The 23,854-nt window shown below is 38.8% G+C and overlaps 1 protein-coding gene across 6 annotated transcripts in view; it reads right to left on the bottom strand.

The window, feature by feature from the left end:
* SEC24B (SEC24 homolog B, COPII coat complex component) overlaps positions 1-23,854 on the bottom strand; it is a 57,369-nt gene that overhangs the window by 6,904 nt on the left and 26,611 nt on the right. For 4 of the 6 annotated variants that reach the window (XR_006731475.1, XM_045537465.1, XM_045537467.1 and 1 more), the window contains 13 exons: positions 18,368-18,448; positions 16,903-17,132; positions 14,793-14,977; positions 13,519-13,621; positions 11,483-11,609; positions 10,735-10,844; positions 8,231-8,343; positions 4,487-4,605; positions 4,056-4,111; positions 3,603-3,809; positions 1,815-1,938; positions 1,246-1,404; positions 39-212 (listed from right to left, as the gene is read on the bottom strand). Coding sequence is in view for 5 of the 6 variants with exons in the window: in XM_045537465.1 (XP_045393421.1) it covers positions 39-212; positions 1,246-1,404; positions 1,815-1,938; positions 3,603-3,809; positions 4,056-4,111; positions 4,487-4,605; positions 8,231-8,343; positions 10,735-10,844; positions 11,483-11,609; positions 13,519-13,621; positions 14,793-14,977; positions 16,903-17,132; positions 18,368-18,448 (1,788 nt within the window). In the remaining variant the exon portion in view is untranslated. The remainder of the gene's footprint in view (positions 1-38; positions 213-1,245; positions 1,405-1,814; positions 1,939-3,602; positions 3,810-4,055; positions 4,112-4,486; positions 4,606-8,230; positions 8,344-10,734; positions 10,845-11,482; positions 11,610-13,518; positions 13,622-14,792; positions 14,978-16,902; positions 17,133-18,367; positions 18,449-23,854) is intronic. The other 2 variants (XM_045537466.1, XM_045537468.1) reach the window with 1 other exon arrangement.

The following is a 23,854-nucleotide window of genomic DNA, read 5'->3' as shown; positions in this document are numbered from 1 at the left end:
TGGTGCTGCAGGCTGTATTTCACCTCTGTCACCGTTACCTTTGCTCGACGTGTACAGCAGGGCCGTCTGAAAACACACCAAGGACGTATCCGTCAAACTTTCTTCAATCGACAGCTGCACTGCAAACCCGGCGTCAGGGTTGATGTTGGCAAGGGACAACAAATCGGTGGAACGGACAAAGAAGTTTCCGTGAAAAGTGTGCATTGAAAGACCTAAAAAAGAGAAAACTTCGTATAAAAGATGAAGGTAACAGCAGGATCTTTACCTCAAGCTAGAGTTACTTTTTAAAGTCACAGAGGTATTTGATTTAGAATCAAAAAGGTAACCGGGGAGAACGATTGAAGCGTAGGCAGAGTTTCTAAAACAGTAATCCAAACAACCAATGCAGCTTATATATTAATAAAAGGCAGACTACACACTTAATTTATATTGATGCCTGATCTTATTAACATTTCTCATATGTGATTTGAAGTCAGACATAGACCTAATGTACAAAATTAAGTAAATGAAGGTTACTGTGCAGCGCATCTTAGACTTAAAATAAGGGATCAGAATCTCTCCAAAAAACCATTCACATAAAACCAAGGAAATGTAAATTAAATAAGCATGAAGGCAAAGATCCTTAATTTGACAATTCTCATTTAAGATCTTCCCTATTCTCCTAATTCTCTTTCCCAAATGATTTCCAATATAAGCTTTCTTAGGTTCTTTCTGAGTAAAGCAGAACATTACTTTTGTCCACTTATTCAAGTTATTTTAAAAAATTGGGCGATTAGTCAATAACTATAACGAGAGAGAGAGAGAGAGAGAGAGAGAGAGAGTGTTTTTTAGAGAAAGGGTCTTGCTCCATTGCCCAGTCTAGAGTACAGTGTCATGATCATAGCTCACTGCAGCCTTGAACTCCTGGGCTCAAGTGATCCTCCTGCCTCAGCCTCCTGAGCAGCTAGGACTATAGGTGCGAGTCACCACACCTGGCTAATTTTTCTTATTCTTTTTTAGAGATAGGGTATTGCTATGTTGCCCAGGCTGGTCTTGAACTCCTGGGCTCAAGCAAAGTGCTGGGATTACAGACAGGAGCCACCGTGCCTGGCCCAGTAACTACATATGTTTATAACAGGGTGGGAGCTAACTGGATCAAAAGGAAAGTCGTCTAGATGAACAGTCATCATCATAGGTGTGCAATATACAAAATGCTTACTGATTTTGATGTAAGTATTTAACATAGAGCATTTTACAACTTCATACCTTTAGTACACCTTATTCTCATAACAGCTTCGAATCCAATTTTTCTTGTGAGGTACCGTTTTAGGTCTTTTTGTAACTTTTCTGCTTGTGAAGGATTGTGAGTGTAGTGGAAAGATGGGTAATAATAGATGCACCCAGCGGAATACTTGGACATGCACGCTTTGGAGAGAAATACAGAAAGTATTAGCCATGGAAATAATAATATTCTGCTTGTCCAACAGCATTACAGCCTCCATAGTATGAATAAATCTAAGTCATAACGAGAAAATTCAAGCTGTCGAAATACGAATAGCACATAAATCTGAGAAAACAGAAACATTTATAAAATGTAACATACAATAAAGTTTATTATTGAGCAGAATGGTAAGGGAATCATTTTAGACAAACCAAATACTAATGGCATTTTATATTTGCATAGTGCTTTAAAGTTTGCTGATAATTTTCATAGATATTCTGTAGCTAATTCACAGGACGCTCTCCCCCAAATACTGAGAATGCTCGAAGAGTTTAGATTTAGTTACGTATTAAAATGTTTGTGTAGACAGATAAACACAGTGATGTCTCCTTACCTAGAGAAGCAAGATCAGAATACTGTGAACTTAGAAGGAATAAATCCACTGCAGTCTGCTGTCCTGAGCAATCTAAAGCGAGTTTCTTATAAAAATCAGTTGCAGGGCCAAGATGTTGTACCACCTAAGTCAACATATCATAAAGAAACAGCTAGAAATCTTTAATTATGCACACATTTTTCTGTCACTCTTATAGTAAGAAAGAGGATAACCTCTGTCCCCCTACCAAACTACAGAGTTTTTAAAATGTCTAGGCAGTCGGCATAGATTTCCTACAGTAAGAACAGCTTATGTTTACAAAAAAGCACTTATGCACCAGCACTGCTTGAGATGTTTGATAGGAATTAAATAATTTAATTTTCACGACACATATTTCACACAGTTTTCATTATTTACATTTTACAGGTGAGGAAACTGAGGCAAAAACTGATTAAGTAACTTGACCAAGATTACACAGTTACTGAGCAGTGGATGCCACAATATAAACCTAAGAAGTCTGGCTCCAGAGTGAGCCCTGCTAACCGTTATTAAAACTGTTACGTAATAACGTGATAGAATACACGACTAAGGAAGGTTTTCCTTTTGGTGTGAGGGAACTTGAGCTGAGATGGTGACACTGGAGAGTCGCCACATTGTTTTTTTTTTCTCCCAGAAGAGAAAAAAAAAACTTGCTAAGAGTCTCCAAGTTCTTAATCACCACGTTATATTGCCTAACAAAACGTTAATCCTTTTTTTTCTTTTTAAAGATAAGGTCTCACTCTATCACCCAGGCTAGAGTACAGCGGTGTGATCATAGCTCACTGCAGCCTCAAACTCCTGGGCTCAAGCGATCCTCCTGCCTCAGTCTCCTGAGTAGCTGGGACTACAGATATGCACGACCACCATGCTCGCTCGGCTAATTTTTCTACTTTGTGTAGAGACAGTGTCATGTTCTTACTCAGGCTGGTCTCAACTTCTGGGCCTCAAGCACTCCTCCCTCCTCATCCTCCCAAAGTGCTAGGATTAGAGGTGTGAGCCACCACACCTGGCCTCACTTTCCAAGTTTTATACAATGACCTGTATTATATTTATAATTTAAAAGTTTATTAGTATGAGCATATGAAATTATAAACAGCTTGCATCTAGTAAGTTTTACCACTTATGTAACAGAAAAGAGCACTGGAGTCAGAAAATCCAGTCACACCTTTACCATTAAATAGCAAGATACTTTCCTCATCTGTAAAACGGAAGCGTTAAAGTAAATGATTTCTAAATTTTCTAAGACTTATAAAGTAATAAAAATAATATACAGGCTGGGCGCGGTGGCTCACACCTGTAATCTTAGCACTCTGGGAGGCCGAGGCGGGTGGATCGCTCGAGGTCAGGAGTTCGAGACCAGCCTGAGCAAGAGTGAGACCCCGTCTCTACTAAAAAATAGAAAGAAATTAACCGGACAACTAAAAATATATAGGAAAAAAAAAATTAGCCGGGCATGGTGGTGCATGCCGGTAGTCCCAGCTACTTGGGAGGCTGAGGCAGGAGGATCGCTTGAGCCCAGGAGTCTGAGGTTGCTGTGAGCGAGGCTGATGCCACAGCACTCTAGCCCGGGCAGCAGAGCGAGACTCTGTCTCAAAAAAAAAAAAAAAAATATACTGCAACACAAAAACAAAGAATTTGAGTTAAATTCTCTTACCAGTTTTTTTTTTAATTAATGATGTAGAAAAGTAGAATAATAAACAAATAATTATACAGTCTGTAGAGGTAGAAAACAGCATCTTGAATGTGACAGAGAAACTAAATGGAAAGTACCTTTGTACTTGACCTCTGATTGGGATCTTCTCTGGACTGCAGCAGTCCTGCACCCAAGGAAGGTAATTGTGTCTGAAATACAGACACACGGCCACCTGTTGGAGACATTAATTTAAACGCAGCCTGAAGCGCAGGACCAAGGGCACTGTGAGTTTCTCTTGTATTGGTGAACATGTGTGGTAATGCACTCAGTAAGTCTTTTATAAGCTGGGAAGACAAAGATTGAAAGCTGAATTACTGAGCATTCACGGCAACATTCTTAAAAACATTCCAGAGTATACTACGTGTCCCTGCATTTCTGGGGACCATAAACTGAGGCGTCGACAGATAGGCTACCTTCATTGTTACTGTTTGCAATATTAATATATCAAGTAAGCGAACATCACACATTTCAGTTAACAGATGAAATAACAGAGATATTTTGATACGGTAAGAAAAATAAATCAATCTCACCTCTTTACTTTCATATAGATTCACAAGTAAACTGTCCGGTGTAGGCAGAAAAACATCTATGGGAAAAACATATATTTTCATCAACAAATCAAGTCAAAAGAATATAACAAATTAGAAAATCTTAGGTTTTTTTTTTTTTTTTTTTTTTTAGGAAAATCTTAGTTTTTATCAAGTCATACATGTAATGCATACTATAATATTACTTTATTAAGTGTATATGCTATATATATATTACACATACGTGTGTGTATAATATAGACACAGGCATAAAAAAAAACTCAGAATCAAGTTATTTACAGAAAAACAACTATTTCAAAACAAATATCAAAGTGCACGAAATTATTCTCACAGCACATAACATGTATTGTAAAATAAAGCAGCCCCCATCTCAAAGTCTGGAATTGGAAAAACTTATATTTCTGACTGCCTACCATCTATATCAGACACAATCAACATCTGAGGCTGTGATAATCCTTCTTGTAAATTGTAGAAATGAATAGTGCTATCAAAGGTCATGAATCCTATTCTTGTTCGTGAATCTCCAGGAAGCCTAAAGATGAAAAAGACAATTTGAAATTCAAAGTGCTCAGTAACATGTTTTCTTTCAGAAAATAATGAAACAGTAAACTAAGTCTAATTACACATACGCTTTTTTATGGGTGACCGAACACTGACCCTTATTCTAAACTAATATATATCAGAAAAGAGCAAGGATGCAACTTGCCATTTTCAGATGAAACCATTGACATATTTAAAATTCACGCTTCAGAAAACTGAACTACTCCGTATTCAAATAAGAATAAACCAAAACTAAAAAAAAAAAAAGATTAAAAAATAAAAGACTGCTTGCTAACTTGCTTTTGAAACATACTCTTTTTCAGTGAAAACTTAACTCATATTTTCAGTTCCAATTCTACAACAATGGTATATTTTGTTTAAGGGCAGAATGACAAATGAGTATTTTCCAAGGAAAGATTGAATATAATGCAAATCAGATTTTAATGTGTAAAATTTTAAACAAAGACCACACTAAAAAACACTGAAACATTTATCAGTTTATCTATCATCAATCCTTTAAAATTTTTTCAAAAGTCAATGCCACCACATAAAAGAATAAATTGCCATTTCCTTATTAATAATAAAATAGATGCCTCATCTTACAAGAAGTATATTTCACAGTACCACCAACTATGTTAACTTCAGTTATGTAATTTATTGTTTTAGCAATGCCTTTAAAATATCTTCGAATATCTTAAGATGCCAAAACAGAATGTGCATCAAAGCATGAAGGATTACTAATGTTATGGACAACTGACTGGTCTAGGCAAAGAATTTATGACTAAGACCTCAAAAGCAAATACAGCAACAACAAAAATAAATGGGAGTTAATTAAATTAAAAAGTTTCTGCACAGCAAACGAAATAATCAATAAACAGACAACCTACAGAATAGGAGAAAATATTCACAAACCACATATCCGACAGAGGGCTAATATCCAGGATCTACAAAAAACTCAAGCAAATCAGCAAGAAGAAAACAAATAACCCCATCAAAAAGAAGACAAAAGACATGAACAGATTTTTCTCAAAAGAAGATAGACAAATGGCCAAAAAAAATATGAAAAAATATTCAACATCACTAATTACCAGGGAAATGCAAATTAAAACCACAATGAGATAGCACCTTACCCCTGTCAGAATGGCCATTACTGAAAAGTCAAAAAACAGTAGATGTTGGCGTGGATGCAGGGAAAGGGGATGCTTATATACTGCCAGTGGGAATGTAAACTGTTATAGGACAGCCGCTACGGAAAGCGGTACGGAGATTCCTCAAAGACCTATTAATAAAAGTAGAGCTACCATTCGATCCAGCAGTCCCACTACTGGGTATCTACCCAAAGGAAAAGAAATCATTGTATAAAAAAGACACCTGTACCTGACTGTTTAGTGCAGCACAATTCACAATAGCAAAGATGTGGAACCAACCTAAGCGTTCATCAACTGATGAGCAGGTAAAGAAAACGTGAGATACACACACACACACCATGGAGTACTACTCAGCCATACAAAGGAATGAAATAATGTCTTTTGCAGCAACTTGGATGGAACTGGAGACCATTATACTAAGTGAAATATCTCAGGAATGGGAAAACAAATACCCCATGTTCTGACTTATAAGTGGGGGCTAAATAACGGATATACAATGGTCACAAAGTGGTGTAATGGGCATTGGAAACTAGGAAGGGTGGAGGGCGGGAGGGGGGCAAGGGACAAAAATCTACCTATCAGGTATAATATATGCTATTCTGGTGACGGGCACACTGAAACCCTGACTTCAGCGTGACATAAGTCATCCATGTAACAAAAACACTTGGACCCCCTAAGATACTTGAAATTGAAAAAAAACAAATCTTGTATATATTTTAATGTTATCAGTTTCTTTGACAAGCCAAGATCAGGGATACGCAGTATGGTGACCAGAAGTAGCACTCAACAAGGCAAGGACTCTCAGCTCAAATGGAAGAGGGATGAGAATCTTTCGGAATCCCCAGAGCACTTGTGACAAAGTATTCACACAAACCACCCCCCCGTCTACACATGCCAAGACCCACTGTGGCAGCCAACCACTCTTACTAACAATCTTCAGTCATCTCTCTCGTGGGTGGTGGAGTAAAAAAAGAAATGTGCAAATAACTTTGTTTTCCAGAGTTTCGGAAGGTTCATTTTTAAATCTAGCTGAAAGGCTCCTTCATGAGCAATCTTGGCAGACACAGAAGAAGGAACTAGAGCCAGGTATCAACCACCTATTTTAGACTCTGTTTCCACAATGCAGCCTCATCACTCATGAGCCAAGATGAAGAGCTCAGTTTCTGGCTCCCTAACATAGTGAGCATAAAGACCATTCCCTCCTTCCCTTTATCTGGCAAATTCTCTCATTAGTGCAAGCAAAACTAACTTACAAAAAACTCCTTGCTCAGGCATAAACTACGACTAGATTTCTCTCATACAGATTCTTTTTTTTCACAAATTCTTTCATTTATTACAAATTATATTTTATTTAAATTGACAAATAAAATTGTATGTATCTATCATGTACAGCACGTTTTAAAATATATAAGCCTTGCTGAATGGCTAAATCTAACTAATGAACATGCGCACTACCTCACACAGTTTTTATTTTTACAGTGAGAACACTTCAAATAAGTCTGTTAGCATTTTTTAAGACTATAACATATTGTTGTTAACTATAGTCATGATGTTGCACAATAGATCTCTTGAACTTATCCCTCCTATCTAACTGAAATTTTGTACCTTCGACCAACATCTCCCCGATCCTCCGCCCTACAGCACCCTACCCTGCTAACAACCATTCTGCTCTCTACTTCGATGACATCAAGTTTTTTAGATGTCACATATGAGTGAGATCACGTGGTATTTGTCTGTCTGTCCTGTTTCACTTAACATAATGTCTAAGTTCATCCAGGGCATCACAAATGACAACATTTTTTTTTCTTTTTAAAGGTGGAAGAGTATTTCATCTGCATATAAACCACATTTTCTTTATCCACTCATCCACTGATGTACACTTGGGCTGATTCCATATCTTGGTTCCTATGAGAAATGCTGCAATAAACATGAGCGTGCAGTTATCTCTTCAACATACTAATTTCCACATGAATTACCATATAATCCAGCAGGATTTCTAGAACACATGTAATTCTACTTTTAATTTTCTGAGGAACATCCATACTGTTTTCCATAATGGCTGTGCTAATTTACATTCCCAAAAGTTTGCAAGAGTTCCCTTTTCTCCACATTCTTGCCAACACTTGATATCTTTTGTCTTTTTCGTAATAGTCTTGTCTAATTCCTGACACTCAGGCCAAGTTCGGCTTTCTGGGGCTCAGTGTTCAGATCGGCTAAGTCAGAGGGATAAGTTAGAAAAGATCTAAGTTCCTGACTAAATATGAAACTTCTATGATTTTGTGATTCAGATACCAAGTGATAAATCATAATAATTCAAGTAGGAGGATCCTTACTCTATAGTAGACAACAAGTACCCTTTAGTTGATGGATGAATGTAACCAAACTTAATAAAAGCCAACTGCATAAATTGGTAATAAACATTTCCTATTTATATACATACACACAAATATGAGGAAAAAAAATTCTTACTTGTCTAGATTTTCTAACAGCGACTGGCATAAAATTGTCAAATATCCAGCCTCCACTGCGTTATGAGACACATCTAAAACAAACAAGTAAACTGCAGGTTGAGGAGGACGAAGCTGAAAGGAATAAAAATAATGTTATTTCATAGGTATAAGTTATTCTTTTTACATCACTATTACTGCTGGGTATTTACTGAATATATTATACCAAAAAATACATAAGTAGGTTTGTTATTTTGTAAGATTTTATGTGCTAATAACAATGGTATTCCTTTCTTTAATTTTTTTTCCTATAAAGCTGGTTGTGGATTAAGGCAGTCAATACACAGTAATGGCCAAGTAGATGGGTTAAATGGTTTTCTGGTAAGGAGCGTTGGCTAAGATATCTTTTGTTTTTAAAGAGACTGAGTCTCACAATATCACCTAATAAAATGTCTTTTTTAAAAAAATTCAGCTTATTATTTAATGCTAAGCTCTCTTTCCATAAATCCTTTCCCTATTCCTAAAAACATTTAAAAATAAGTTTTAAACCCGACAACCTGCCATTAGTACTAGCTACTGGGCCACCTGGTATAAGTGCTAAGTGTAAAGAAACTGCTTGTATTTCCAGAGACTCAGGAGGCTGAGGCAGCAGGATCACTGGAGACCAGCCTAGGCAACACAGCGAGACCCCATCCCTCAAAAAAAAAAAAAAAAAAAAAAGGAAAAAATTAGCCGGGCGTGGTGGTGCATGCCTGTAGTCCCAGCTACTCAGGAGGCTGAGGCAGGAGGATCACTGGAGACCAGCCTAGGCAACACAGTGAGACCCCATCCCTCAAAAAAAAAAAAAAAAAAAAAGGAAAAACTTAGCTAGGTGTGGTGGCACATGCCTGTAGTCCCAGCTACTCAGGAGGCTGAGGCAGGAGGATCGCTTGAGCCCAGGAGTTTGAGGCGATGGTGAGCTATGGTCATGCCACCGCACTCCAGCCTAGGCAATGGAGTGAGATCCTCTTAAAAAAAAAGAAAAAAAAAGTCCTTGTGATATACTGTAAATATGTTTTTTAAAAAGTCTTTATGTTGATAATTGTTTTGTTTTGTTTTTCGAGACAGGGTCTTGCTCTGTTGCCTGAGCTAGAGTGCAGTGGCATCATCATCATCATCATCATCATCATAGCTCACTGCAACCTCAAACTCCTGGACTCAAGCCATCCTCCTATCTGAGCCTCTCCAGTAGCTGGGACTACAGGTGTGCACCACCATGCCTGGCTAATTTTTTTATTTTTTGTAGCGACAGGGTCTTGCTGTGTTGCTTAGGCTGGTCTTGAACTCCTGGGCTTAAGCGATCCTCCTGCCTCAGTCCTGCAAAGTGCTAGGGTTACATGTGTGAGCCACCATGCCCAGCCTTGATGTTGGTAATTGTTGAAGCCTGGTGACAGGTTAACGGTGGTTCATCATACTATTTTCTCTTCTTTGGAGTAAGCTTGAAAATTGCTATTATAGAAAGTTAAAATAAAAGAATATAATAAAAAATATATAAAAATATACAAAAAATACGCCAACCAAGGGTCATATGAATCATATGGCAAAAATTAAAGGTTATTTCTTGCTTTACCATTCAATTGGACTAAGATTCCTAAGGGCCCAGAACAGAGTTGAGAACATAATGTTATAAGGAAGGTAAGAAGTTGAGAGTAAAAGTGATCAAGAGAAAGTTTATTACAATTAATACAGAAACAGACATGAAAATAGTAGTTAAGTGGACATAAACTAAACTAGACACAAAAGGCCACAAAAATAAAGATGGATTAAGTACCAGGAACTTAGTGCATATTAGTTGCTCTTGTTCACCTTTTTTTACTAGGAACAATTTAAATTTTTGCAGACCAGGATTAGAAATGAGGATATGGAAGAAACATAGTTATTATAAATATATTAAAAACGAGAACATATAATAAAGAAGATGGTCAGAACTTGGGCCAAGAATTCATTTTTATAAGTGGAAAAAAAGAATGAAATCTTAGAGTCAATATAATTAAAGAATTGGTAGAATTTTATGATTGAAACAGAAAGGAAAAATCAAAATGAAAAATTAGAATGAAGTCAATATCCATTTATCTTGATAACTATACTGGGTGAACTAGTAAGTAAGATGGTGGTATCTTTAGACCCTGGGAACTTAACGTTTTTGGCAAAAATGAACATTTTTCTGTTTTGAGGGTCTTAAATGTTAAATGGTAAAAGAATATCCACATTCATTCCATGTAAGTAATCAAATCAAAATGACAAAATTATAAATGGTAGTGCTCATCATAAAACATTACTAACATTTCTTAATGATGTCATACATCCTCCTAGGAGATCAAATAACCTTTAGAATGAGTTTTCTATTGGTAAATATCAACTTTCGGTACTAGTTTTAAAAATTAATACTATAAACAACTTCGAAATCTGGGTAAGAATTCACTAAACACAATCACAGATGACCAAAACAATCGTGTCCGACAACTGATTTCAACACTGAACAGTTACCATGTAATCTGAAGAAGCAATGAACTCCACAGTGGAATTCTGAACTTCTGGTCGTTTATGAGGTTCTCCGTACGATCGGGTGAGGGGGTTATACATGAATTCCTCAGGAACTAGAGAAGAGGTAGAATCCAATACAAATTTAATAACACAGCTTGTAACTAAACACACATATACATGCCTAGAAATAAACACCTTTATCACCAATATGAGGTTTACCAACAGTTCTGCAAACATTTAATGGTAAAAATGAATCCCTGAAAAAAATAAAAAGAATAAAAATGAATCCCTTAAAAGCCCTCTTTTAAAAAAGGATAAGGGCCGGGCATGGTGGCTCATGCCTGTAATCCTAGCACTCTGGGAGGCTGAGGCGGGCAGATTGTTTGAGCTCAGGAGTTCAAGACCAGCCTGAGCAAGAGCGAGACCCAGTCCCTACTAAAAATAGAAAGAAATTATATGGACAGCTAAAAATATATATATAGAAAAAATTAGCCGGGCATGGTGGCACATGCCTCTAGTCCCAGCTACTCGGGAGGCTGAGGCAGGAGGATCGCTTGAGCCCAGGAGTTTGAGGTTGCTGTGAGCTAGGCTGATACCATGGCACTCTAGCCTGGGTGACAGAGTGAGACTCTGTCTCAAAAAAAATAAATAAAATAAGATAGCAATGAGGAGAGAAACCAGCTAATGATAAAAATGTCAAAAAGTTTTGAAATTAGTATTAAAACATTGATTTCAAGAATCTGAAACTCACCATCGTTAACTCTGTAGCACAAATTGCATTTCCATCTACGCTGATCGATGAAGGACACAAAAGGGTTAATATAAGTTCGACAAGAGCGGCATCTCACGATGGTATTTGATGTTATCACCGGTAATTGCTAGGAAATAAAATAAAGATGTTGTAGCAGAAAAAAGGGGAAAACAGAACACGTGCTGCTCTGCTCCACATATAGGACAGAAACCCGAGTCGTGTTTTGTGCAGTTTTATGCTGACATGGATTAATAAAGTCCAGGGATGTGCTGAGCAACACAAGCAACTATCAAGTTTCCTCCTTCTCTTATCACAAACTATAAGATAACACTAAAGTCAGACCAAATGTAATACAAGTTACCGGTTAACAAGTAAAGCCTCGTTGGCCAAGAAAATAACGTAAGTTAGAGCTGATCAGCTGGACTCAAGAAATACCATGCGAGAGAAACAAATATCATATAAAAATGTCTTTGTTTCTGCCGACTGACTACACCTGCACGAGACTATCAGCCAGGGCTCGATAGACAGCCAGAGTCGTCCCGATGGGAGCAGAGCCGAGAAGGCCAAGCACAACGTGCCTTTGTGAAAAATACATCCCTATGCTTAGTCTGGGAAAGGAACTTTATATTCAATGCAGAAAATTTAAAAAATATGAAAAAAGATGAAGAGATCCCATAGTATGTCCCTGAATTAATCCCTGTTGTCATTTTAGGATATTTCATTCTGGCTACACATGAACATTTATATCTTTGCATTTAATTTTTTTCACCTATACTGTTTTTATTACACAACTACATATCCTTTGTAAAAAAAAAAAAAAATTCAGGAAATAAAGTTAACTGGAAATGAGAAAATAAAAAAAATTACCCAGAATTCTACATCCCAGAGATGCGATTGTTAACAATTTGGTGTATTTACTCCCAGAAGGTATCACATATGGTATCTGCATTTAGGGAAAACTCTCATCTATGTATACAGGAAATTAACTGCCTTGGTTTAGAGATTACGATTTTGATAGTATGGTAGGTCATTAAATGGTATTTACTGAATGAATAAATTCATGGCACTTATTGCGTATTATAATTATTTTACTTTCTATTCCTGGTGATCCTTTCTATAGTTCTTCGGAGGAAAGGAAGCTCCACGAGGAAGCTTCTTGACCTTCGCACCCCCAGCATCTGGCATGATACGTGGTCAATAAATATTTTTTTGGATGAATGAGAGCAGAAGAAACCCAGTAGCAGGAGGAAGGGTAGAAAACCACAGCAGTAATAAAGTGTGAGAGAGAAATGCAACTTGTTAAGTACAAATAAAACATCTCCGAATAAAATTATTTCTGAAGTTTTAAAAATTTAGTTTCCATTCAATGTACTTGCATGAAATACCAGAAGGATGTATAAAAATCCAGCAAGCCACGTATTAAACCAAATAGACTGCAGAAACCTAAAACAAGTAATGTTTTTATTCAACAGGTCTGAAGTGCTGGGCTTTCCCTTTCACAAGGTTATTGAAATTGTTAAGGAACGATCAGTTTTCCTCTCTCATTGGACACTACTGTTGGTTCTTCCTCTGGGTTTAATATCTACCTGCTATGGCCGTTCTAACTGCAAAAACTACTAATCTTTTAAAATCCAGAGCAGATTTCATCACATATGGAGAATTTCTGCCCGTGTGCCCAGAAGGAATGACTTCTCATATTGTGCACACTATCTAAATATCTCATAGAACGCGATTAACTGCATGTGTTAATACCCCACACCGTAATTATTTTTCATCTTTGTCCCTGTTAGATAAGAACTTTTGGGGGGCAAGGTCAGCGATTTAATCATCTCTCTGTCACCACTGCTTAGTGTAGGGGCCCGTCCCAAAGCCAGGTGCTCAGAAAACGTTTGCAGAGTTGAATGCGACCGAAATGATTATTTCTTAACTTCAAACAAAACAAGAGGAAGAAAATTCTACGAAAATGCAAAATCTGAGTGCCTGGTGCACAGCATACACGTCGGTACCCACAAATATTTTAAAATCTGTTACTTTACCGTCAGGTCTCGGAAGGGATGTAACAACAATCCCAAAGGAAGTTTGGCTTTGTTCAGCAAAGCCTGAGTCTGGGGGATATTCGTCAAAGTGCACCGAAATGAACTGCAAAGAACACAAACAGCGTGGGGAACGTGAGCTCTCAGGAAAAGACACTGATGTAGGCGAGACAACTGAGAACATTTAGGGGCATGAGTGACAATCATCTGGGCATGTTATCACAACTATAAATGAGCAAGGAAGGTTCTGATGAAGCAGGCGTATGTGTAATATATGTCAGAAGACCTAAATTAAGGAGGCAACATTTTCATGGTGGGAAAGCACCGCACACTCGGGAGAGGAGTTAGTTACTCCACTGTGGCCAGCCTGGAGGATGTGATGAGGGGTGAAAATACGAGTGAAAAGGCCTCCGATTTTTACTGCTTTTTTGGTAACCGATGCTATTCCTGCTCACTGTCCCTTTCCACCTGTTCACCAACCACTGTTACTACAAGACCCGTCCAAGTTGCCGTTTGTCCCTGGAACCCACCATGCTTGTCCCTGGAACCCACCCATGCTTGTCCCTGCAACACACCATGCTTGTCCCTGCAACACACCATGCTTGTCCCTGCAACACACCATGCTTGTCCCTGCAACACACCATGCTTGTCCCTGCTTCAGGACCTTCACATTTGCTCTTCGTGCCGCTTGGAACACATTTTCCCAGAGGCCACGTGGCTTTCGTCCTCTCCCTTCAGTCAGATCTCTACTCCCAAGTTTGCTCCTTGGGAAAACTGTCCAGATTCCTTAACTAAAAAGAGTCCCCCTCTATCCTCACTCCCTCCTCTGATTTATTTTTTCTTCATTGTAACACGCTGATATTATATTCTAGCTTGACGATTCATAGTATGGCTTCCCTAATAGAATATAAGTTCTGTGACCCCACAGAACAGGAACTTTGTTTTGTTTACAACTCTATCCCCAGCACATACAAACAGTGTCTTGCACCTAACTTACAAGGCATTCAGGAAATATTTACTGAATTAATGATATTTCTTTTCTGCTTTTTTTTTTCCTTTTTTTTTTTTAAGAGAAACGGTCTCACTCTACTGCCTGGGCTGGAGTGCACTGGGGTGATGAGAGCTCACTGCAGCCTTGAAATCCTGGGGTTCAAGCAATCCTCCTGCCTCAGCCTCCTGGCTAAATTAATATCATAGTACTTTTGCTATTTTTGACAGTCATACAATGTTTTCATCAAAGCATATTACTTAAGAAAGACGATAAAACAAATACCTACTCTGGGCTACAGTTTAGTTTTTTCAGCTCTAAATTCAAGTTAGGGACAGGAGCCCAGACAGGAGTCCCGGGCAGAATATTCCTCTCCTGCGTGAGGTTCACAGGTCGCAGGCTTTCTGGCTGGGGAGCACTCTGAAGACTCAGTCCTCCCAGGCTGGAGGACAGCTGGCTCATGCCAGGGTACTGCTGGAAGAGCAATTCAAACAAAACAAAAGAACAAACATACATAAAATGGCTTATACTATTATAGAATTTCAACACACACAAAAAGCAAAGAGGCAAGAAAATTTAAATCTGGCTTGGTGATAGAATGACGCAATCAGGCAGTCAATTTAAAGCATACCTGAAAAAAACTCAAAGCAAAAATACTGAATAAGTTTAAATCTTATTGGCAAGATTAAACCTTGCAACAAAATTTCAGCAACATCAACAATTTGGTTTCCCTGAGTACAGTTCATACTGGAAAGGCAGGATAAATGCTGGTTTTCAATTGCCTGTTTTCATAATAAGGAGTCGATGCCACAGAAATGTGCAATGGAGTTCAGTGAGTTTTGCTTTGCTTATTTTTTCTATGTCTCCTATACTTTCTAGTATTATCAAGAATTCATGGCTATTTGTTAACTCAAACTCAAATTACAGTCATTCGTATGATATTCGAACTACCCAGTATTTGGCCAGTGAGGACCCTTTCAAGCCGGCCCCAGGGTCCTTCTGCTATGAACCTATTAGTGTTTGTTGGCTTCCTGGCTTTCTCACACAACACTTTGTACTCTTCCTCCTCCAAACCCAGGATTAGTCATTTGTTCAAAAAGGAATCTTGGTTCCTTCTAAGTAGGGATGGTATCTAGAAACCATAATCTGGGTGATAAATGTGCTCATGACTATTGTGCTCTTATTACTTCCAGACATTTGCGACAGGGAGAGATACAAAGTACACATTCTTACTTAGGAGAAAATAATGAGTTCACATTGATATATCTAATTCAAATTTAAGATGACGAAATTTTAATTTAACTTCTTTGATTTTATACCTGTATCTCGCTTCTCCCTTGCTAAAAATCTTGGTTCCTAATGGTAACAGCATTACTTATTTTACCCTATAGCATACTAAAATAGTTTCAAAATAACAACATCAATATTATTATAAACGTCAGATCATTAATGCTTTAAAGGATACGAACAAAGGTAAAAAGCAATAACAAAAGAAATTATAATATGACTGTATAAAATTTAAACATTTCTCCAAGGTCAAAAAGTATCATTAAAGTTAAAAATAAACGTCAAGCTAAGGAAAAACTGCAATATACATTAGACAGAAGACTTACGCTTCTTAGATATACAGAACAATGGTGAAAGAATATAAACAGGGATTTCAGTAAAGAAACACAATAATTATGAAAAAAATATTTTTGCTCATACAAAATAATTCTTGGTATACTTAGTAATATAGAGAAATAGGCAACCGTGTGCACTTTTGCTTGAACTAAAAATTGGTAATGATTTCTCCACACCTGACCAGTGACCGCTGATAACTACTGATTGCTTGGCGGCTCCATCTGTAAGTCTATTAGGCATTTTAATGTAACAGGGACAACTCACTTCCCATTCCCAGAGCTACCCCTCCCTTTGTCTTCATGACCTAATACACCACTCTCTGCCCCGCTGCTCTGCCAAAACCTAGAGTCACTCCCGAAGCTTTCCCTTCTCTTGCCAACCACAGCCAACCCATGAGCACGTCACCTTCATCCGCTCACTTTTCATTATGTCACTGATGCCACCTTAGGGACGATCATCTATTTCCTGGGTCGTGGCAAAGCTTCAATTTGCACCCTGCCTCTACTTTTGTCTTTTCCAGTCCTCCCATCTCCAATCCATTCCTCGCACAGCAGCCAAAATGATCTTCTAAACGTGTAAATTAGGTATCATTCCATTGCACAAAATCTCCAATGTCTCCCCTTTGCACGTGGGTAAAAGTGAGGCTTCTGACTGTGGTTCTTCCCGGGCTTATCTGTGTTTGCACTTAGGACCCATCTGAGTCCCCGGGGACTTGGCGGAATGGGTAAGTCCTGCAGCTTGCACGGTGACTTCAGGCGACCGAACACACAACATACCTGGGGATACTGCTGGAACCCCGAGTACGCAGGGCTGCCGGGCTGCACGCCGGCACCCAGGGGAGCCGCCGCGTTCTGGTAGCCGGGCTGGAGGGTCGGGTAGCCGTAGCCAAAAGGCTTGGGCAGCTTTGAAGGCTGAGCAGCAGTGGAGGCTGGAGTTGGAGCCGGAGCAGGGTCGGATTCGGGGGCGGGATCGGGAGCAGGGCTGCTGGCTGATGAAGAAAGCATGTCTGACAAAGGGAGAAACACACCATTATAGTCTTGACTCCTGGGTGATCCAAAACCTTTGGCATGTCCCTTTTCCTTTTTTTGCACTTTTTGTTGTGAGAAATTTGGAGCACACACAGTAGAAAGAAAAGAATAATGAACCTCATATACTATCCCTCAGCTTCTATAATGAGCAACAATTTGCTAATTGTGTTTTACATGTTGTTCTACCCCATCTTTCTTTTACAGGAGTATTTATAAGAAAACCTCGTATTTCCTATCACTTCACCAATAAAAGTACTTCAGTTGGTATTTCTAACAGACACACACATAGCTAATGGTTTTTTTTTTTTTTTAAATTCTCTCAGTAGGAATGGGGCTCAGAAGCAGAAAACATAGCAAAGCAATACAAAGGGTGCCAACCACTCTTTTTTCTAACCTGTCTTTTATCTGACCCTGCCATCTATATAAAAAGTCCATGGGCCGGGCGCAGTGGCTCACGCCTGTCATCCTAGCACTCTGGGAGGCCGAGGCAGGAGGATCGCTCAAGGTCAGGAGTTCGAGACCAGCCTGAGCAAGAGCGAGACCCTGTCTCTACTAAAAATAGAAAGAAATTATATGGACAGCTAAAAACATATATATAGAGAGAAAAAAACTAGCCGGGCATGGTGGCGCATGCCTGTAGTCCCAGCTACTCGGGAGGCTGAGGCAGGAGGATCACTTGAGCCCAGGAGTTTGAGGTTGCTGTGAGCTAGGCTGATGCCACGGCACTCTCGCCTGGGCAACACAGCAAGACTCCGTCTCAAAAAAAATAAAATAAAAATTAAAAAAAAAAAAAGGTAGTTAAAAAAAAAAAAGAGGAGGAAAATTATTCACTATTAAGTCTCTAAGCCAGCCATGGTGGCGCAAGCCTGTGATCCCAGCTACTCAGGAGGCTGAGCCGGGAGGACCATTTGAGCCCAGGACTTTGAGACCAACCTGGGCAATACGGTGAGATCCCATCTCCTTAAAAAAAAAAAAAAAAAAAAATCTTCTAGAAAGAGGAAAAAGATAAAGAACATGATAACAAAAATTTTGAAAAGTCCTTCTGCCTCCCAGAAACAAATGCAAAGTTGTTATGTGACAGTTAACACTATTAAGTTAAGACTGAGAAAAATGTAGCCTCCTGATTACATGCAATGTCTGTTCATGTTTGAAAGCAACTGAAGGTCGATAATTTCTAAAACCAACATCGAGCAAGCACAAGACAACAAATTACCTGGGTAGCTGCCTCCTTCCAACGCGTCGTAACTGTTGGGCATTGGAGAAGCGCTGCTTGTGGTGGAAGAGCTGTCCACACCTAGAGAGAAAACCAAAATACCTACTAAGTTTAAAACGACAACTTTTAGAGCAGCCTTTGGCAATTTTCACAAAGATGTTTTTCCTGAACTAGGAAAATTCCTGACTCTAGTAAAAAAGTAAAATGTTTCATGAAAGACATTTAAAAAACCACATATGAATTTCTGTTAATGAGAACGGGGGGTGAGAGTGGGAGAGAGAGAAGATGAAGCTGACGAATGGGGTAAAATTCAGTTCAGCACATGCAAGGTATCTCAGAGAAGAGAGACATCAAATACGAGAAGTAGTCAAACACATAAATACGCATTTGAGGTTGACCGAAACGTTAACATAGTCACACCTGAATGATTCCATCTACCAAATCTCATCAGTACTAGGACATTTTAAGATAATTACATTTTAATGACTTTTATAACACAGCACATCTGTATGAAGTATTAATAAAAGAGGGTCTATGGCTTTGATTGTCACCTAGCATGCTGCTAAGCTTTTCTGTGCCTCAGTTTATTCATCTGCAGGATAGAGATTAAGTAATATCTGCCGTATTTAATAAGGAAATACAAATGAAAGGCTCTAATAAGTGTTAGGCTGTGAGAATTTTTATTATGTGCGTTCATTCAAAACCTGTAAGATTAAGAGGAAAAGTTCCATGGTACTTTATGGATTCTGGTGATAGGTCACACGGACAGTAGAACATACAATATATTTCTTTCATTCATTCAACAGATATTTCATTGAGAACCTATAATTATCCTAGGTGGATACACTAGAGAATGCACTAATGAATAAAAACCACAACACACATGGGCCCTCTCTTGGGTTAGACACCTTGGGCTGTTTCTCAGCAAGACAAAACTCTGGGTACAGGTGATCCCTGGCTCTTAACACCAACATTATAACCGGGGTTCTCAACTGTGATCTAAAAAGAATAGGTGTGAATAATTATGTTTCACTGAATAATTTGGATGCCGTGAGAATCAGGCATACCGACTCAGGGCATAACAGTTAACGTCATTTGTGCAGTTACGTCGGTCTCTGTCATTTACTTGCTATGTAACTGTAGGTTAATTATGATCATCAATATTCCCTTCCGCAAAATGAGAACAAGTTTTACAATGTTCTGTGTGAGCTTTTCAATGTTCTTGTGAGGCTTTAATGAGATAGCGAATATGAAGCCGCCTATAAAATAAGAAATAGGTGGAAGACACTGATATTTGCTAAGGAACTTCTTCATGACAAATAGAAAACTGATGCACAGACATCCCATCCCTCTTACTGAAGAATGGGGGGGCAGTCACGGCTCTTTCGTTTTGTTCCTTGTATTTGTGAATTTTTAACTACAGCAGAGTGCTGATACATAAGGTCAAAAGTCCTGCAGTGACAGCATTAAAAAACAACACACCAAAACCCAAATATTCATCAAGAGATGAATGGATAAACAAAATATAGATGATATCTATACGATGGGACATTATTTAGCCATCTAAAGTAATGAAGTACTAATATATGCTCCGATGTGAATGAACCCTGAAAACTTGCCAAGTGAAAGAAGCCAGATAGAAAATGGCATGTATTGTATGATTCTATTTATATGAACTATCCAGAATTGGGAAATCTATAGAGACAGCAAGTAGACTCACGGTTGCCAGGGGATCAGGAAAGGGGAAAATGGAGAGCTACTGCTTAGTGTAGGGTTTTCTTTTGGGATGATAAAAAAATAATATTTAGTTCTATCTAGTGCAAGCTAGTTTCGTCCTTCACAAAGTTACAGAAAACTAGATAGAGCTGGTGGCTGCACAACGCTGTAAATATACTAAATGCCACTGAATTATACAGCTTAAAATAGTTATGTGAATTTTATCTCAATAAAACCAAACACTTTACCGAGACATTTCAATGGGGAATGAATAAATATTCTTTTCAACAAATGGTGCAGGAACAACTAGATATTAACATATCCACATACGGAAGAATGAAGTCGAACCCCATCCTTACATCTTCCACTACCATTAACTCAAAAGTGGATCAAAGACTTAAATGTAATTTCTGAAACTACGAAACTCTCAGACTCTAGTAGGGGTAAATCTTCATGATTGTGCGTTAGGCAATAAAATGCATAAGCAGCAGCAAAAAAAAAAAAACCAGATAAACTGGACTTCATCAAAATTAAAACCTGTCCTCCCAAGGTACCACGCCACCAAGAAAGTAAAGAGACAGCCCACGGGAGTAAATATTTGCAAATCATATATCTGATAAGGGACTTGTATCCAGAATATAGAATAAACTCTTACAACTCGACAATAAAAGGACAGTCGAATTAAAAATGGGCAAAAGATTTAAACAGATATTTCTCTAAAGAAGGTAAACAAATGGCGGACAAGCAAATGCAAAGCTGCTCCACATGACTAGCCACTAGGAAAACGCAAGTTAAAAGGAGATATCACTTCACATCCACTAAGATGGTTATAACCAAAGAGACTGTTAAAAGCAAGTTTTGGCAAGGATGTCGAGGACTTGGAACCCTCATGGGATTACAAAATGGTGAAGTCACTTTGGAAAATAGTTTGGCAGTTTCTCAAAAGGTTAAATACGGAGTTTTGGGCCAGTAGTTCCACTTGCAAGTAATGAAAACATAAACCCACACAAAAACTTGGCGACACATGTTCATAGCAGCATTAGTCACAGGAGCCAGAAAGCGGAAACAACTCAAATGTCTACCAGCTCATGAATGAATAAAGAAAATGTGATTTATTCACATCATGTAATATCCTTCAACAATAAAAAGCTCACTGATATATGCCACAACGTAGATGAACCTTGAAAACATTATGCTAAGAAATCAGTCACAGAAACACACATCTATGACCTATTTATACGAAATGTTCAAAACAGACCAATCTAAAGCGACAGAAGGAGATTAGCAGTTGGCTAGAGCTGTGGGTAGCACGGGGAGGGTACAATGGAGAAGCGCCTGCCAAATGACACAGAGTTTCCACGTTGGGGTGATGAAAATGTTCTGGAATTACATACTAGTGATGACTGTCAAACTTTGTCAAAATACTAAAAGCAGCAAAAGAACACAATTTAAGTGGGTGAATTTTATCTCAATAAAACTGTTACTAAAAAACACCACGACATTCTCTCTAATCAAGAAAAACTCTCCCCCACCATCTTAGGTCTAGATGCCTTCCCACTGTCATCAAAGGAACTTCAAAATTTGTCCTTTTCACTCACCTGAATCTCTCACCTGTCCCTGTACTACTCTCCCTCTTTTACCTTATGATGGATGCAGTTACACCAAACTTACCGACCTTCACCCAACACACCAAATTTTCTTGTGTTTACGCGCTGCACATGTTGCTCTGTCAGCCTACATTTCCTTTCTCTGCGTGGCAAATTCCTACCTGCCCTTCAAATTTCAAATCCTTTGTGAAACCTTTCCTGTATGCCAAGGGGAAATAATTTCCTCTCCTATAAATAGGGGGGTTTTTGTCAACCCCGAATTACTGTACCTTTCAAGTTGTACTGTAATCATACATGGTGTCTGCCTCCCTGTCATTTGGCGGCCTGAGCTAGGCTACTATGTTGAAACCATGACACCAGGCAACAGACCGGCTGGCTTCAGATGAAGGAGGGAGTGGCTTTGGTGCCTGTCCCACTCCCAAACCGTAGACAGCTCCAGGCTGCCTCGGTCCCCTCACACTACAATTAGCGATAACAAATATTCCGGGATCAAATGGGGACAGAGTATGAATGTAGTACTTGGAGAGAATTTCCCCTCATTCTTTCACTGGCTCTAGGTCATCCCTTGAAAGAAAGTGGGGGGTGAAATGTGAGGAAGCAAGGACAAGAATAGATAAAAAGAAAAGCTCAGAATTCCTGAAGCTGGGGGAAATCATCAGGAAGCATTTAAGCCTTTTAAAAAAAAGGCTCCAGCTGCTCTCTCTCTAGAAGACAAGCAACACGGATCGACTGAGGCAATGTGCTTACTATGCTGTTCAACTCGAAATTAACTAGATAATCTGAGATTTTATTTTCTCATCATTTGCATAAAACGTGGAAAAAGGCCGGGCGCGGTGGCTCACGCCTGTAATCCCGGCACTCTGGGAGGCCGAGGCAGGAGGATCACTCAAGGCCAGGAGTCCAAGACCAGCCTGAGCAAGAGCGAGACCCTGGCTCTGTGAAAAATAGAAAAATTAGCCGGGTGTGGTGGCGCATGCCTGTAGTCCCAGCTATCTGGGAGGCTGAGGCAGGAGGATGGCTTGAGCCCAAGAGTTTGAGGTTGCTGTGAGCTATCACGACACCACTGCACTCTACCCAGGTGACAGAGAGAGACCCTGTCTAAAAAAAAAAAATGAAAACAAAAACAAAAATCCACCATGCAAAAAGTGTATGCCCATCACCTACTAGTTGAGAGAATGTTACTAATGTTACTAATGCTTCTCATTAGTAACGTGTTTTCTAACAATCCCTACTCCACAGGGCTGCTATTAATATTATGATTTAGCAGGTACAGCAGACATACATTAAACAGATATCAGAAAGAGACTCAGGAAATGTTCTTCATTTCCTCTCTTCCCTCTCCCTGTCCCCAAAGAATGCTACAAAGAGGCGGAAAAAACAAAACAAGAACCTCCTGATCGATAAATCCACTTTTCCCCCCTAAGATTTCAACCAAACTTTCTTTAGTACTTAACACTGCTAACCTAATAACTTCTGATTCCCAAATCTGCTAGCTGATTTTTCATCACTGTTCAATCACTGCGATGCTTAAAAAGTAGGGCATTCCAAATCTGTCCTTTGTTAGATACTTATCCCCACACCCATTTGAGCCACTTTTTTGAAACCTCTTTATATAAAAAAATTATTATAACTGGCCAGGGTTTTAAAAAATAAAACTAAAATCCCTTTTAAAGCTAGGTTTTCTTCCCCTCCCACCCCTCACTCAGAATGTCTCTTTAATTTGCAACCGGCAAAAATATCATTAAAAAACCATGGACAGGGAATACCTGGATTCTAGTAAAAATATCAATAATATAATCTTATTATTTTGCCGCATAACGAAAGAGGCCCAGGAGTAAGACAACATGTAAGTAATGCTGCAGGGACTACTGTCATAGCTCTTTACTTTCCTCCTGCTCCTGCGGTTTATGTCTCTCACTAGAGATAGACACACCTTCTTTTTTGATACCTTTCTGCAGAGAGACCTCAGTTTGAGTCCTCACTCTGCTGCTTGGCAGTTGTGCGACCACAGGCCAATGTTACTTAACATGTTCAGGCCTCAGTTAACTCATCTGTAAAACAGAGTTGAATATTCCTGCCTTGCAGGATTGTTGAGAAGAATAAACTGAGATAAGAGCACAATCTCAATGTGAGTAATGACAGCTAATCTTTTTGAGTGCGTACC

The sequence above is a fragment of the Lemur catta genome, chromosome 26 (assembly GCF_020740605.2).
Source record: "Lemur catta isolate mLemCat1 chromosome 26, mLemCat1.pri, whole genome shotgun sequence".
In the NCBI taxonomy this organism is placed as follows: Eukaryota; Metazoa; Chordata; class Mammalia; order Primates; family Lemuridae; genus Lemur; species Lemur catta.
The sequence above is the reverse complement of the archived record's forward strand: the minus strand, read 5'-3'. Positions and strand labels throughout refer to the sequence as shown.